Source organism: Scylla paramamosain, chromosome 10 (genome assembly GCF_035594125.1).
Source record: "Scylla paramamosain isolate STU-SP2022 chromosome 10, ASM3559412v1, whole genome shotgun sequence".
Taxonomy (NCBI): Eukaryota; Metazoa; Arthropoda; class Malacostraca; order Decapoda; family Portunidae; genus Scylla; species Scylla paramamosain.
The window spans coordinates 24,764,432-24,779,431 of NC_087160.1; the positions used below are offsets into that span (position 1 = coordinate 24,764,432).

Genomic DNA, 15,000 nt, shown 5'->3' on the forward strand with positions numbered 1-15,000 from the left:
GTATCATGCAATTTGAAAACAAACTCCATTTCAGAATATGTATTTTATATTTAAATTTCGGAGAAAGGAATGTAAAAATCGATATTTTATATCTAGAATTCGACGGAAAATATTTTTTTCTCAACGATTAAAGAAATTAAGTTAATTAAGAATCTTCAAGAAGAGATAACAAAGAGGCAGTGAATATGTTATTCATTAATGGTAGAATTGGTGGTGGTGGTGGTGGTGGTCGTGATGGTGATGGTGATGGTGATGGTGATAGTGATGATAACAGTGGTGGTGGTGGTGGTAGTGGTGGCGGTGGCGGTGGCGGCGGCGGTAGTCAAGTTGTCAATCTACGTGGTGGTGGAGCAGTGTGGTGAACGAGGTGACGGCCACAACCTCGACCCATTTACATTATTAAGGAAGAAGGAAGATGGAAAATTAGAAACACTGGAAGTAAGTAAGAAGGGAGGATATACTAAGGACGGAAAGAAAGAATGAAAGAAAGAAAGAAAGAAGGAAAGAAAGAAAGAAGGAAAAAGATGAATAGGTAAAAATGGAAGGAAAGGAGAAACGAAAGAAAGAACGAAAGAAAGAAGAAATGTGAAAAAAGAAACAATACTAACAAATAAATGATAAAAAGGGGAAAAATAAAAGCAGGAAAAAATAAAAAAAGAGAACAGAAAGGAGAAGAAAGGTAAACATAAGTACTAAAGTAAATTAGGGAAAAGAAAGAGATGAAAAGGTGAGGTAAACGAACCCTCTTCACACGCAAACACACACACACACACACATACATACAGACACGGGTCGATAAAGCGGAATGGAGACTTCTGTCTGGGATGGATGCGGTTTCCTGGGAAATAGTAAGGTGTCAGGCTCACAGATGTTGAAGCCAGAACACCCTCACTCCACCTGACGAGGCTGCACAAATGAACCACAAAAAAGAGCGATCTGCTGGATAAACACGCGCGCTGGATATACTAAAAGGGAAGGGAGGAATGTTACAGTAGATTGGGCTGGAATTCTTGTAGGTGAGGCATGTTATTTCTCAGCCAAGGAGCTCGAATGGGATATATGTATGTCTTCAGAGAGAAAAAAAAAAGTGTGTAAGTTGATATGAGTCTAGCAATATGGATATTGATTAAACGAACATATTATATCTTGAAATGTTCCTAGCCTCTATAACTTGTGCGTGGGTGAAACTGTGATCTGCCAGGTATGAAACGTAGGAGATTAAGCTGATTAATGAAAGATAAGTTGAGAAGTTTGTAGAGCAAAGAGAAATTCAGCGTTAGAAATAATCACCAAGAGAAAAGAGTGATGTGAATGAGCGAATGAACCGAAATTTAAGATTTATGAATAACACTACACCAAAAAACTGAGATGGCGGTGGTGGTGCTGGTGGTTTTGATGACACTGGTGGCAGCAAGAATGTTAAATGAATGCATAAAGCTACATGTTCGCGATTCACTGACACAAGCCACACATTTTCGAGAGCCTCCACTCTACAGCTCTGCCGCCCCTCTTCTAGACGCTCCTGCTCACGTCCCCCGCCATGCTGACCCTCCCACCTCCCTTCACGTCGGCTGTTCCCCGCATCAGGGCCGCCTCCCCGCCAGTGTGCAACAGGTGGTTGTCCTGGTGGGTGTGCAAGCTTTCCAGTCCCCAAGTGCTGTCATCTCACCACCTGTTTCTTTCCTCTCAGCCCTCCTACACCTCTCATTGTTCTCCCAGAGGCTGCAATTCATCGTAGGGTGAATGATGAGGGAGACAAATGCATCAAAGTAAACACTTCAGAGCGTGAAGCAAGAGTTGGTGGCTGTGATGTGCTGATGAAGATTTTCTTCATCATTCTTCAAAACTCCGCAGTTAGCGAAACATGAGGACAACGGGCGTAGAGTTCATGGCAGTGATGTGCTGACTGTGCCCGCTTCTGTCATTGTTCGACTATTCCCATTGGTGTTTACTGAAGAGGCAAGCAGAGATCGCCTCGCTCGCCTCCTCTAAGACTGGTGAAGGAAAATTCAAGTAAACGAAAGTTAATGGACTGGAGGTCGAACAAAAAAGCCATGAGTCTCAAACGTTCCTGAGACACACTCCTTTGACTACGAGGTGAATTATAATACATATAAAACCGAAATACAAATACACAGACAATATCAAAGAGTGCGCTAACAGAATCAAGCTGGCAAATTTTCGTTAGAAGACTTTAGCATGACGTCTAAGGTGTGAAGAGGCTGAACGAGCAGTAACCAATCCACACCAAGATGACAGGTAAAATAAATTATATATACATACATATATATATATATATATATATATATAGAGAGAGAGAGAGAGAGAGAGAGAGAGAGAGAGAGAGAGAGAGAGAGAGAGAGAGAGAGAGAGAGAGAGAGAGAGAGAGAGAGAGAGAGAGAGAGAGAGAGAGAGAGAGAGAGAGAGAGAGAGAGAGAGAGAGAGAGAGAGAGAGAGAGAGAGAGAGAGAGAGAGAGAGAGAGAGAGAGAGAGAGAGAGAGAGAGAGAGAGAGAGAGAGAGAGAGAGAGAGAGAGAGAGAGAGAGAGAGAGAGAGAGAGAGAGAGAGAGAGAGAGAGAGAGAGAGAGAGAGAGAGAGAGAGAGAGAGAGAGAGAGAGAGAGAGAGAGAGAGAGAGAGAGAGAGAGAGAGAGAGAGAGAGAGAGAGAGAGAGAGAGAGAGAGAGAGAGAGAGAGAGAGAGAGAGAGAGAGAGAGAGAGAGAGAGAGAGAGAGAGAGAGAGAGAGAGAGAGAGAGAGAGAGAGAGAGAGAGAGAGAGAGAGAGAGAGAGAGAGAGAGAGAGAGAGAGAGAGAGAGAGAGAGAGAGAGAGAGAGAGAGAGAGAGAGAGAGAGAGAGAGAGAGAGAGAGAGAGAGAGAGAGAGAGAGAGAGAGAGAGAGAGAGAGAGAGAGAGAGAGAGAGAGAGAGAGAGAGAGAGAGAGAGAGAGAGAGAGAGAGAGAGAGAGATAAAAGTCTAAGAGAAAAAGAGGAGAACAGTAACAATAAGAGGCTTAAATTCTCTAGTGCTTCTTTGAATTGCTATTTATGGAAATGTAAAGATGCCGCCAAAGATCCTCAGTCTTCCGCCTCGACTCTTTTTATTCTCTTCCCGAGACACGGAGAGAGGGAAAAGCCGTACGCTGATCTGCTGCTGGTGGTGGTGGTGGTGGTGGTGGTGGTGGTGGTAGTGGAAGTGGGTGTTGTTGTAATACTAATAACAATAATGATGATAATAGTAATAATAATAATGATAATAATAATAATAATAATTTTAATGATAATAATAATAATAATAATAATAATAATAATAATAATAATAATAATAATAATAATAATAATAATAATAATAATTATTATTATTATTATTATTATTATTATTATTATTATTATTATTATTATTATTATTATTATTATTATTATTATTATTATTATTATTATCATTACTATTACTATTAGCCAGAGGGAGGATGAATAATGAGTCGGATGAATTCTGACGCACGGTAATATGCAATGCAAGACAAATGTAAGATGTTGTTTATTACGGCTCTCCTAATTCCGTTCTCATTGAAAAAAATTCTATATACAAAACTTACCTTCCCCCAAAGAGGAGGAACAACGAGCGGAAGGAATGTTGACGTGACTCCTCACCTTCTGCGTTGTCACTTCATGCTTCCATCACCTGGTTAGCGGCCGCCGTTACATGATCTTCCTTGCTCACACGTCTCTGGTTCAGGCCAAGAGGTTCTAGCAATAAGAGCTGGCCTCAACTCTCCCTCTGAAATAGAAAGGTTTAGTATACTAACAACAACAACAATGAAGGAAATAACAACCACCCATTTTTTTCTTGTCCAAACGTAAACATTGTCTTGTAATAATTAGAGGGAAGCGGAAAACAGGGACTTCAGGCCTTTCCCTGAAACAAGCAATAACTGGAACTAAAACGCGAAAAAGAAAGAGCCAACTTCAATATCCCTCCAAAGGAAAAGTTAGCCAAGGCGCAATATTATCATACTTTTAACACTCCGCTCTTCTCAGAGAGCGAAGAAAGAAGGTAAAAATAAACTCAACTCCTCACTCTCCTCACTCTCCTCACCTCGCCTCTCATAACCATACTTCGCCGGCAGTGTGTTGTGTGTTGAAGTAAAGCCTGAATTTCAAAGATTAAGGGGAGAAAAAAATGACACGACAGGAGGCCTTTCAACATCAAAGTCAAGTATTGATGACTTTTCCTGGACAGAGAGAGAGAAAAGAGAGAGAGAGAGAGAGAGAGAGAGAGAGAGAGAGAGAGAGAGAGAGAGAGAGAGAGAGAGAGAGAGAGAGAGAGAGAGAGAGAGAGAGAGAGAGAGAGAGAGAGAGAGAGAGAGAGAGAGAGAGAGAGAGAGAGAGAGAGAGAGAGAGAGAGAGAGAGAGAGAGAGAGAGAGAGAGAGAGAGCTCTATCTGTCAACATCTACCTTTCTTTTTTGCTGGAAGTTTGCCTACATTCAACCTGTTCCTAAAAAGGGTGACCGTTCTAATCCCTCAGACTACTGTCCTATTGCTTTAATTTCCTGCCTATCTAAAGTTTTTGAATCTATCCTCAACAAGAAGATTCTTAAACATCTATCACTTCACAACCTTCTATCTGATCGCCAGTATGGGTTCCGTCAAGGCCGCTCTACTGGTGATCTTTTGGCTTTCCTTACTGAAACTTGGTCATCCTCTTTTAGAGATTTTGGTGAAACTTTTGCTGTAGCCTTGGACATATCAAAAGCTTTTGATAGAGTCTGGCACAAAGCTTTGATTTCCAAACTACACTCCTACGGCTTCTATCCTTCTCTCTGTAACTTCATCTCAAGTTTCCTTTCTGACCGTTCTATTGCTGCTGTGGTAGATGGTCACTGCTCTTCTCATAAATCTATGAACAGTGGTGTTCCTCATGGTTCTGTCCTGTCACCCACTCTCTTCTTATTATTCATTAATGATCTTCTAAACCAAACTTCTTGTCCTATCCACTCCTACGCTGATGATACCACCCTGCACTTTTCCACGTCTTTTCATAGATGTCCAACCCTTCAGGAGGTAAACATTTCACGCAGGGAAGCCACAGAACGCTTGACTTCTGATCTTTCTAAAATTTCTGATTGGGGGCAGAGCAAACTTGGTATTGTTCAATGCCTCAAAAACTCAATTTCTCCATCTATCATCTCGACACAACCTTCCAGACAATATCCCCTCTTCTTCAATGACACTCAACTATCTCTCTCTTCTATACTGAACATCCTCGGTCTGTCCTTTACTTATAATCTGAACTGGAAACTTCACGTCATCTCTAGCTAAAACAGCTTCTATGAAGTTAGGTGTTCTGAGACGTCTCCGCCAGTTTTTCTCACCCCCCCCCTGCTGCTAACTCTGTTCAAGGGCCTTATCCGTCCATGTATAGAGTATGCTTCACATGTCTGGGGGGTTCCACTCATACTACTCTTCTAGACAGGGTGGAATCAAAAGCTTTTCGTCTCATCAACTCCTCTCCTCTAAGTGACTGTCTTCAGCCTCTCTCTCACCGACGCCATGTTGCATCTCTAGCTGTCTTCTACCGCTATTTTCATGTTAACTGCTCTTCTGATCTTGCTAACTGCATGTCTCCCCTCCTCCCGCGGCCTCGCTGCACGAGACTTTCTTCTTTTTCTCACCCCTATTCTGTCCACCTCTCTAAACTCAAGAGTTAACTAGTATTCTCAATCATTCATCTCTTTCTCTGGTAAACTCTGGAACTCCCTGCCTGCTTCTGTATTTCCACCTTTCTATGACTTGAATTCCTTCAAGAGGGAGGTTTCAAGACACTTATTCATCAATTTTTGACTACTGCTTTGACCCTTTTATGGGGACTGGCATTTCAGTGGGCATTTTTTTATTGGATTTTTGTTGCCCTTGGCCAGTGTCCTTCCTACATAAAAAGAAAAAAATTACTAATGAGAATAGAGTGAAGTGAATAATGATGTAATTCAACAGGGTGAGTGTCTACACATGGTTTTTAAACCATGCAATTTAAAAGAAAATAAGTATCATCGTAACTTAAACATAACTCTAGTGATACTCGGAATAATATTAAACTGGTGATTTATCAGTGGAAGAGTTAAGGGGCTCCCATCATCGAGCTTGCTACCATCATTAATTGCATCACGATAAGCAGCACCATTATCGTCATTATTAGTGGGTCATTCTCCTTCCAAGATATCTTTAACGAGACGGTAATGCTAATTAATCACCTGATCCCGTGTTTTGAAACCCTTTAAGCTTTAGAGAATCTCAAACAACCGAAGTGAATAATTCTCAGAATTTTTTTTTTCCAATTGGTGATGCACAGTCGTTCTATAAATATCACTGCAATCCTGAAAACATTAAAAGACACCAGGCAAGATAGAACAACAAAATGTTGAAGAAATGTGGTTTCCCTAATCTTAAGGAAGGAAAAAAACAGATTTTCTTCTTAAACTCCCTTCTTACATAGTAACTTACCTCGTGCCGCGGATGTTTTAGCGCAAGCCTTTCTGACACGCCGCCACGATGACATCACTGCCAACCAATACTGAGGCAGGGGTTCCCTCACCACTGAGGCTATTTTTCGTTCCCGATGTGTTGTTGTCGCAGCTCACTCTAAGAGAAGACACCGCACCATCGAGAGAAAACCATCAGCGGTAAATAAATGTCCCACCCTAGTTCATTAATTATACGTATTCCTGTGTTTCCAATGCGGAGTAGGGGGGGGAGGCGGCGTCCGTGCGGAGGTGTGTTGTGTCGGCCCGGTGACAGCCTGGCCACCTCGAGTATTAGTTGAGACTTAATTAAATATGATGGGATCGATCGAGTTATTGGCTCTCGAGGGGAAAACGTTCATTTCAGTCATGTTGACGCTCATCCCACCGCTCTCCTCTTAGCGCTCAGTACTGGTTCACGTTATTACTTGGTCCGCGTGTGACGCGCTGCCTTGGTTTGGTCACTCCGTTCACAGGCGATGAAAAACCAAATTGAAGCTACGAATATTTGTGAAGGGAAACTCTAACGCGTCATTAAAATTAATATTTCCATCACAACAAGATACGTCAGGTGAAATATTTCTACTAACTAACAGACTAGATTCGTTCTGGCTTTTACAGACGATTTTTCCTCTCTCTCTCTCTCTCTCTCTCTCTCTCTCTCTCTCTCTCTCTCTCTCTCTCTCTCTCTCTCTTCTCTCTCTCTCTCTCTCTCTCTCTCTCTCTCTCTTCTCTCTCTCTCTCTCTCTCTCTGTATGTGTGTGTGTGTGTGTGTGTGTGTGTGAGAGAGAGAGAGAGAGAGAGAGAGAGAGAGAGAGAGAGAGAGAGAGAGAGAGAGAGAGAGAGAGAGAGAGAGAGAGAGAGAGAGAGAGAGAGAGAGAGAGAGAGAGAGAGAGAGAGAGAGAGAGAGAGAGAGAGAGAGAGAGAGAGAGAGAGAGAGAGAGAGAGAGAGCTGACGTGCAAGTAGCACAGGCGTTTTGAGACAAATTTGGGAAGGTAAATAAGCGCCCAAATCTCAGCATGAAATAGTGACTGTTTCCTTGATGGAGAGACAGAGGGATCGGTGGTGAGGGTGAAGGGTGAGGCTCATTACTGGAGACAAACTGTTAATTATCAGTACATCATTAGTCGGCCACCCGTAATGGCTGCGTGGGCGAGCATCGCATTACCAACTAAGGTTCGTCCACGACGTGAAAAGCTGTCGTGTCTCTTCTGAGTTTTCTCCCCTTCTTGCCCCCAAGGTGAGGGCACAGCCTAAGGTCACTCTTCGTTTTCATCTTTTCCTACGCAGGAGACTCTCCGCTTCTGAGAAATTTAAGCCCCGATCACCTAGCGTGTTTTGAGGCCCGGATACGAGAGAGCCAACGTGTGGGGGCAGCAGACGGTGATGGCGGCGTGCTGTGCCCCGTGGTGTGGGACGGCATCACTTGCTGGCTGGCCACGCCCCAAGACACCACAGTATTCCTTCCCTGCATGGCCACCCTCAACGGAGTTCCTTATGACATCACCAGTCAGTACTGTATCTGTCACAATCACAATCAAACTGATATTATAAGGGAATTAATTTAGATGTCTGGAATCACTATCTTAAATTTTCTAAACTCATAAACAGTATGAGTGAGACACGTGACGCTTTGTACGATGAACAAAACAACAATATTTATTAATGGCCAGTAAATTTGTAAATATCAATAAGACCAAGTTTACCTGATGTTTTGTAATTATTCGTTTTATTTTTCATTCCATCTTCTCTTCACATTAACACACACACACACACACACACACACACACACACACACACACACACACACACACACTTTACAAGATATGATACTGAAAACTTCCTCACTATTTAGAGGAGGCATTAGGACACTGGCTGTCCCCATACCCATCCTTCTTTTATAAATAGTAAATTGCATTATACTGACAGAGAACGTGAGCCGCGTGTGTGGCCTAGGCGGGGAGTGGAGGCCGAGTGATTACAACGCCTGTCTGCCGCTGCTGCCCGGTGAGTTAGTTCCTCTTGCTCATTCTTAGGCTCGTATTCGGAACTCTTTGCTCTCTCACCACGACTATTTTCAAAGGCCACAGAGATGATTAACCGGGTTCTCAAGAGCTTTTCACCTGTTCACAATGTAGAAATCTTGTTAATCTGTCAATAGAACCATAAAAAAATCTAAAAAAAACCCATGTCACTTCAACCAGAGCCTTTCGAAAGTAGTGGAAGTGCAGGGGAAAGGTGTTTCAGAATGTGGTCCTTGATCTCCTCCTGCCTTCTCCCATAGTGCCGCCTCACTACTTCCATCCCTGCCTGTGACTGCTACTGTACGGCAATGTCTCATCATGAAGGAACCTAGAATCGAAAGTTTTATAAGGGACATCTCTAGTTACTGTCCATGCAAGTCCCAAGTGGCAGTTCAACAAGGAATAAGCTGTTGTAAGAAGATGGTAACCCACTGCATATTCCACAACCGCTGGACTACCTATTCCTTACCCACACACACACTCACACACACACACACACACACACACACATTCATAGTAAGGCAAGAGAGCATGTCCCTTTTTCAGAACACGGCGGGGTGCAGCGCGCGGCAGCTGTGGACAACTTGGCCACCATCCACCAGCTCGGGTTCGGCCTTTCCGCAGCTGCCCTTACCATCGGCCTGTACATCTTCATTCGACTCAAGTAAGCGCCCGTCCACATAAATTTCCATCGTTCGAAACATGCTCATTAATGTATTTCAAGAATCTATAGTTGGCGTAATAGATTTTCTTTGTATAACTGATTTTGTACTAGTATGTCTCTCTCTCTCTCTCTCTCTCTCTCTCTCTCTCTCTCTCTCTCTCTCTCTCTCTCTCTCTCTCTCTCTCTCTCTCTCTGTTTCCAGGGACCTGCGGTGTTTGCGGAACACATTACACATAAACCTCATGCTCACCTATCTCATGGTCGGTCTCACTTGGCTCCTGGCAGCGTCAGCACAGGTATTTACCAGAAAAAAAAAAAAAAACTATATTTTTTACTCTCAAGGTCATTCTCTCAAAGCATTAATGAACCTCAAACTTCATTATCTTCTTCCTTGCATGTTTGGGTCTCCGTCATGTGTTAAGTGTGAGGGCCACCCTTTCTTTCCTCCTCTTATGCCCTTCGTCGCTTACTGCCAACGTCTAGTCAGGTTAATGGCGGGAATTAGTACGAGTAGAAGGAAATCCAATCTGGTCATAAGCACAAAGACGCCTCTCGTAGATTCTCTTAATTACCGTTTCTCTTTGCCTCCGCCTGCCCTCATCTTGTATCTAACTATAAATAGGTCGCCCTTTATTTAGTTTCTTCTTCGGTTACCAGAGACACGATGCGTTTGTGCTGTACACTTCTCGTTTTCTTCCGCCAGGTGATCGAGACGGATGTTGGAGGCCCAATATTCTGCACCCTGTTCCTTCTCCATCTCTTGTTTCACGTCGCAAATTTCTCGTGGATGTTTGTGGAAGGTAAGAGGAAGGCAGCGGACGGGACGCCTACGGGGAAGAACTGATCTGGGATTTTTTATTTTTTTTTTTGTGTGTATGTGTGTGTGTGTGTGTGTGTGGTAGGGGAGGAGAGGGATGGGAAAGGAGGTGGGTAGGGAAATTAAGATGCTTCCTGGAATAGGTGCCAGCAATGTGAAATTGAATCATGAGAGCATCACTCGGTGCTTAGAAAACGTAATTCATGTGTAGGATATTAAACATGGTGACACACCCCACTCCTAAAGATATGAAGGCTAAAGGTAACGAGGTTTGCTAAACGGAAATTTCGGTTACGTTGAGAATCACAGGAAAATTAAGGAAGACTAATGAAATGCTAGTGAATGATGGCATGTTGCAGGTTTGTACCTCTACCTGTTGGTGCTGCGAGCCTTCTACGTGGAGAAGATAAAGCTGCGGCTCTACCTCCTCATCGGCTGGGGTGAGTATGTGCCCCATACACACACACACACACACACACACACACACATACTTTTTCATGTAGTAACAAACTTAAATTTATTGTAAGAAACTATTATCTGGCAATAAACTGTTTGAACTTGTTCGAGCTTGAACACACACACACACACACACACACACACATCCAGGGCCGGTGCTAGGAATTGCGGGACCCAATTAGAAAACTGATGGCGGGGCCCCTACTCTACAAAAGTAAAAAAATTATGTATGTTAATATTTCGTGTAGTATGCTCGTCTTTAATCAAAATAATATAGTATGCATAATAAATGAATAATGTGAGGAATAATGATTTTTCATTCTTCATTTCACATTTTCAGTAGTGGTTAATTCCTCTTAAAATACAGAAAAGGCTTCAAGCAGAAACTCTGTTGACGCTGGCGCGGGGCCCCTTAAGGTGAAGGGCCCAATTTGATCAAGTTGGTCAGATAGGCTTAAAACCGGCCCTGCACACACTCATCCCGGTCAGATGTAGCCTCAGCCAAAATTTATGCAGAGTGTAACACGAGTTTCTGTGGATATTGTCGAAGATGAAAGTACAGATTATTCTAGGTGGAAAATGTTCTATGCACATACGCATTTTGAGGTGTTGTTTAACCGAGGCATGAAATTCAAGTGTGGCCTGGCAACAGATACAACGGCCAGGCCAGGCGGTATCTATGGCGGGGATCTGAAATTGTGAATAATTCAGTCATGATTTCTACAAATTTTGAAACTTTACAGTATCCCATGACGAGACGAGTGACAACAATGGACCGATACCGATTACCGATAAACATTGCACAATGATAGTATGGATGTAATAAACAACAAATAAAGTAATAGGCTGTGTGGCACCATGCCTGCCCCGTCAGGGAGTGGGAAGCAGCGAGGCTAGCAGCAAAGCCACTGATGTTAGTCAGATTACATAGTTTCCTTCTGAGAGTGACAATGAAAACATTCAGATTGTATTGCATAACTTAAAGCAATGTAGAGTGTGTGGAATGGCGTTCCTCCGTCATGGTTACCCGCCCAGACAGCCCGTTGTATCTGACCACACTTGAATTTCATACCACGGCTAAACAACGCCTTAAAACACATGTGCAGAGAACATTTTCGATTTAAAATAACTTGTACTTTCACCTCTGGCAATATCTGCAGAAATTCCTGTTACACCCTGTATATTATTTAAATACACATAGATCTTGACTTCAGTCTCACAAAAACACAAGCATGGTAAACTATGTGATTCACACTCAGACGCCAGAAAACAAAACGCGACTCTACCATTTATGTTAATCGAATTACTAAATGATCCATTACGTGACTGACTGATGCTGGTGCTTAATGTTATAATTGCTTACGATCCTGCTAATCTCTTTGCATATTGGCAGCTGTGACGAAGTATATGATCCTGTCAATGAGGCAGCCTTATTATATCCATCAGCCGTACTGTAGCGATAAATTTAATGTGTGTGTGTGTGTGTGTGTGTGTGTGTGTGTGTGTGTGTGTGTGTGTGTGTGTGTGTGTGTGTGTGTGTATGTGTGCGTGTGTGTGTGTTATTATTATTTGGGGACTGTCACTTGCAATGGATTTTTTATTTCAGCCTTTTTGTTCCCTTAGGCTAGAATCTCTCTTGCATAAAAAAGAATATATATATATATATATATATATATATATATATATATATATATATATATATATATATATATATATATATAAATCATTGCCATTGCTTGTACTCTACACGTGCCAGTCTGGCGTCCACAGCTGGCACAGGGGAAGCGATGGGGCATCTTTAAGGTGTCCCTACACGTACTCCTGTTGGGATAGTGCAACTAATAAGGTCAGCGTTAGGAAACTTTGATTAGATGGAGTGCTCACTAGCTTAATTAACCATTCTACAGTTTGTCTAACGTACTCTTGTTTTGTTACTATTGTTAACATTAGCAGGACACGAGTATAAAAATCTGGGCCACTCTCATAGTTCCGATCTTCACTTATCACCTTTCGCTTACCTCGATGGACTCGTTTCTCAGTCAGACTCGTCTCTGGTTCTTCCCTCACGAGGCAGCATATGATGGTTTTTCGCTCTGTTAACAACTCGCACGGCAAAACAAAACTTAATGTCCATTAATCTCATAACAAATCAGCACCATTCACTGAAAAATTATCATACAACTGAGAATAGGATGCGAACTACGTAACTTGACTTTTTCGCCGCATAGGCGGAATCACATCAACAAATTCCATAAACTTCCACGTAAAGAGAAACATGAATACGAAGTAATTTTTTGATGTCCTAAACCTCTTTTTATGGCCTCGATGGCGCAGTAGGCAGCGCGTGAGTCTCATAATCTCAAGGTCGTGAGTTCGATCCTCACTCGGGGCATACAATTTATTTATTTATTTTTGTCTTACTAGTGTCTCTATCAGTGTATAAACATTTCCTACATGTCCATGTTATACCCAGCAGAATGCCATCCCGCAGGTGTGCCCGTGGCGGTGACGGTGCTGTGGGCATGCGCGAGGGTGGCAGAGGACATACCTGGGCAGGTGAGCATCTACTGTATATAATCCATTGCCGCCGCGGTTCACCCCACGTCCGATTATGCCAGGGTTTTATCGTTTGTAAACTACATTCGTGTGAGACTGGTTCGCTCACAGGCTACAGGTGACATGAGCTACGTAGATGACGATGGGAGATGCTTAAAGAGAGGACATTGGACAGTGGACACACAGCGCAGTGTCTGTATTTACGTTGAGGATGTATGTACGTGTTCTTTATTCAACAATGATTACAATTCAAATCAATCCCAGCTTGGTACACACACACACACACACACACACACTCTCTCTCTCTCTCTCTCTCTCTCTCTCTCTCTCTCTCTCTCTCTCTCTAGCAGTGAAGGAGTGCAGACACGAGTTTATTTCTGTATTCGTCAAGTAACATAATGATGATGAAAATATCCAGAACACACTGTGGGATGATACACGCTTGGGATAACTATAGCATAAGACGAGATAATACAGCATAAGACGAGGAGACGAACCAGCGAGACCTGATACCAGATTATTGTCTCCATGCACCACAAACTGCTGTGTGATCCTACTCCACCTCCACTTGTATGTATTCACAATAACTTACTGGTTTTCAGGAAGATGCCGGCGGTGGAAGGTGGAAGGTGTGGCATCTGACATGTCCGTGGGTGCAGGAGTCGACCCTGGATTGGCTGCATCGCGCGCCCGTGCTGCTCGTGCTCGCCCTCAACACCTTCTTCCTCACACACGTTATGCTGGCAAGTACCGCGCCCCTTTCTATGTCTCCTCGAGGTGTGTCCTCTTCCACGTCCTCCCTGGAAGACATGTGCGGAAAGCATTAAATATATGTAATAATATATGTTCTTAGAGTTTGCAACAATTTCCTTGCCTTCTTAGTCTCATCTTACACAACGCATCTATAAATAGCCTATGCTCCCCTCGTTAACTGACGTGAAAGAAGACTTGAGATTCCGCCAAATCAACCGACCGTCAACTCTGAATGACAATTTCGGACAAGTAATGATGTGTTCCCTTAAATCACAATGCAGACAACCATGACGTGCATGTGCATGATGTGCATGACAATAAGTGTGCACCAATGCTCTCAGATTAATAGCTCCACAATGCAAAGTATTATCATCAGAAGTGTTTTCTGCATTACGCGATCACTTTAGGTTACAAAGATTAGTGTGGTCGCTAATGGTGCACGCTACTACAGGTCCTAGTGAAGAAGCTACGGTCAACCAACGCCCAGGAGGTGCAGCCTGGGCTGAAGCTTTGGCTGAGGGCATTTCGCTCCCTGCTGGTGCTGATGCCATTGCTGGGCACGCCCTACGTCCTCCTCCTGTTAGCACCCTCACGCGGCACTCTAGCTGTTGTCTTCGCCTACGCAAGAGCGATCGTTCTGTCCACTCAGGTGAGAAGTCAAGCCTGAGTAATCTTTATCTTTGCGGCTTTTCAGATTGACAACTCTCATGCACTCAATAGTATGGGGGGGCGGAGGGTGAAGGAGGTTCTACAGTCAACCTCACGCGCCGAGTGGAATGAGCTTTACGCATAGGAAGAGATACCTATGTTTGTGTGTGTGTGTGTGTGTGTGTGTGTGTGTGTGTGTGTGTGTGTGTGTGTGTGTGTGTGTGTGGGTGGAAGGGTGGGTGTGGGCGTGTAGGTGACCAGTATATGAGCATGCCTGTGTCTGTTCAGTGATCGTAGCGTTGTGTCCACAGGGCCTGGTGGTCACGATCATCTACTGCTTCCTCAACTCCGAGGTGCAGGACTCCATCAGCAACCACGTGGAGCGGTGGAAGAGCACGCGAGACATGCCTCTCACCTGCACCGGCGCCCACCCCCTCAAGACTTTAGACCCCCTGGAGAACAATACCGCCGGAGACTCGGACCGGTGAGGACTATCTCTCTCTGCCTCCAACTAAACACTCACGTAATCAATATCGGTACCTGTTCAGTCTAACTGCGTCCCAGTAAGTCAAG

General features: G+C 43.5%; 1 protein-coding gene, 1 long non-coding RNA gene and 1 other non-coding gene across 3 annotated transcripts in view; 2 read left to right on the forward strand and 1 right to left on the reverse strand.

The window, feature by feature from the left end:
• The first annotated feature begins 752 nt into the window (after positions 1-752).
• LOC135104418 (diuretic hormone receptor-like) overlaps positions 753-15,000 on the forward strand; it is a 15,244-nt gene continuing 996 nt past the window's right edge. Inside the window, exons 1-11 of the mRNA XM_064011824.1 lie at positions 753-2,259; positions 7,800-8,018; positions 8,439-8,516; positions 9,080-9,197; positions 9,400-9,493; positions 9,901-9,997; positions 10,374-10,454; positions 12,962-13,026; positions 13,629-13,769; positions 14,231-14,428; positions 14,739-14,911. Coding sequence (XP_063867894.1) covers positions 2,253-2,259; positions 7,800-8,018; positions 8,439-8,516; positions 9,080-9,197; positions 9,400-9,493; positions 9,901-9,997; positions 10,374-10,454; positions 12,962-13,026; positions 13,629-13,769; positions 14,231-14,428; positions 14,739-14,911 — 1,271 coding nt within the window. The 5' untranslated portion in view covers positions 753-2,252. The remainder of the gene's footprint in view (positions 2,260-7,799; positions 8,019-8,438; positions 8,517-9,079; positions 9,198-9,399; positions 9,494-9,900; positions 9,998-10,373; positions 10,455-12,961; positions 13,027-13,628; positions 13,770-14,230; positions 14,429-14,738; positions 14,912-15,000) is intronic.
• On the forward strand, positions 12,790-12,862 carry Trnam-cau (transfer RNA methionine (anticodon CAU)). Its single transcript has one exon. It is a non-coding gene; the product is annotated as a tRNA-Met (tRNA).
• The window catches only part of LOC135104419 (uncharacterized), a 3,484-nt gene continuing 1,969 nt past the window's right edge, over positions 13,486-15,000 (reverse strand). The window contains exon 2 of the long non-coding RNA XR_010270432.1: positions 13,486-13,826. This is a non-coding gene — a long non-coding RNA (uncharacterized LOC135104419). The remainder of the gene's footprint in view (positions 13,827-15,000) is intronic.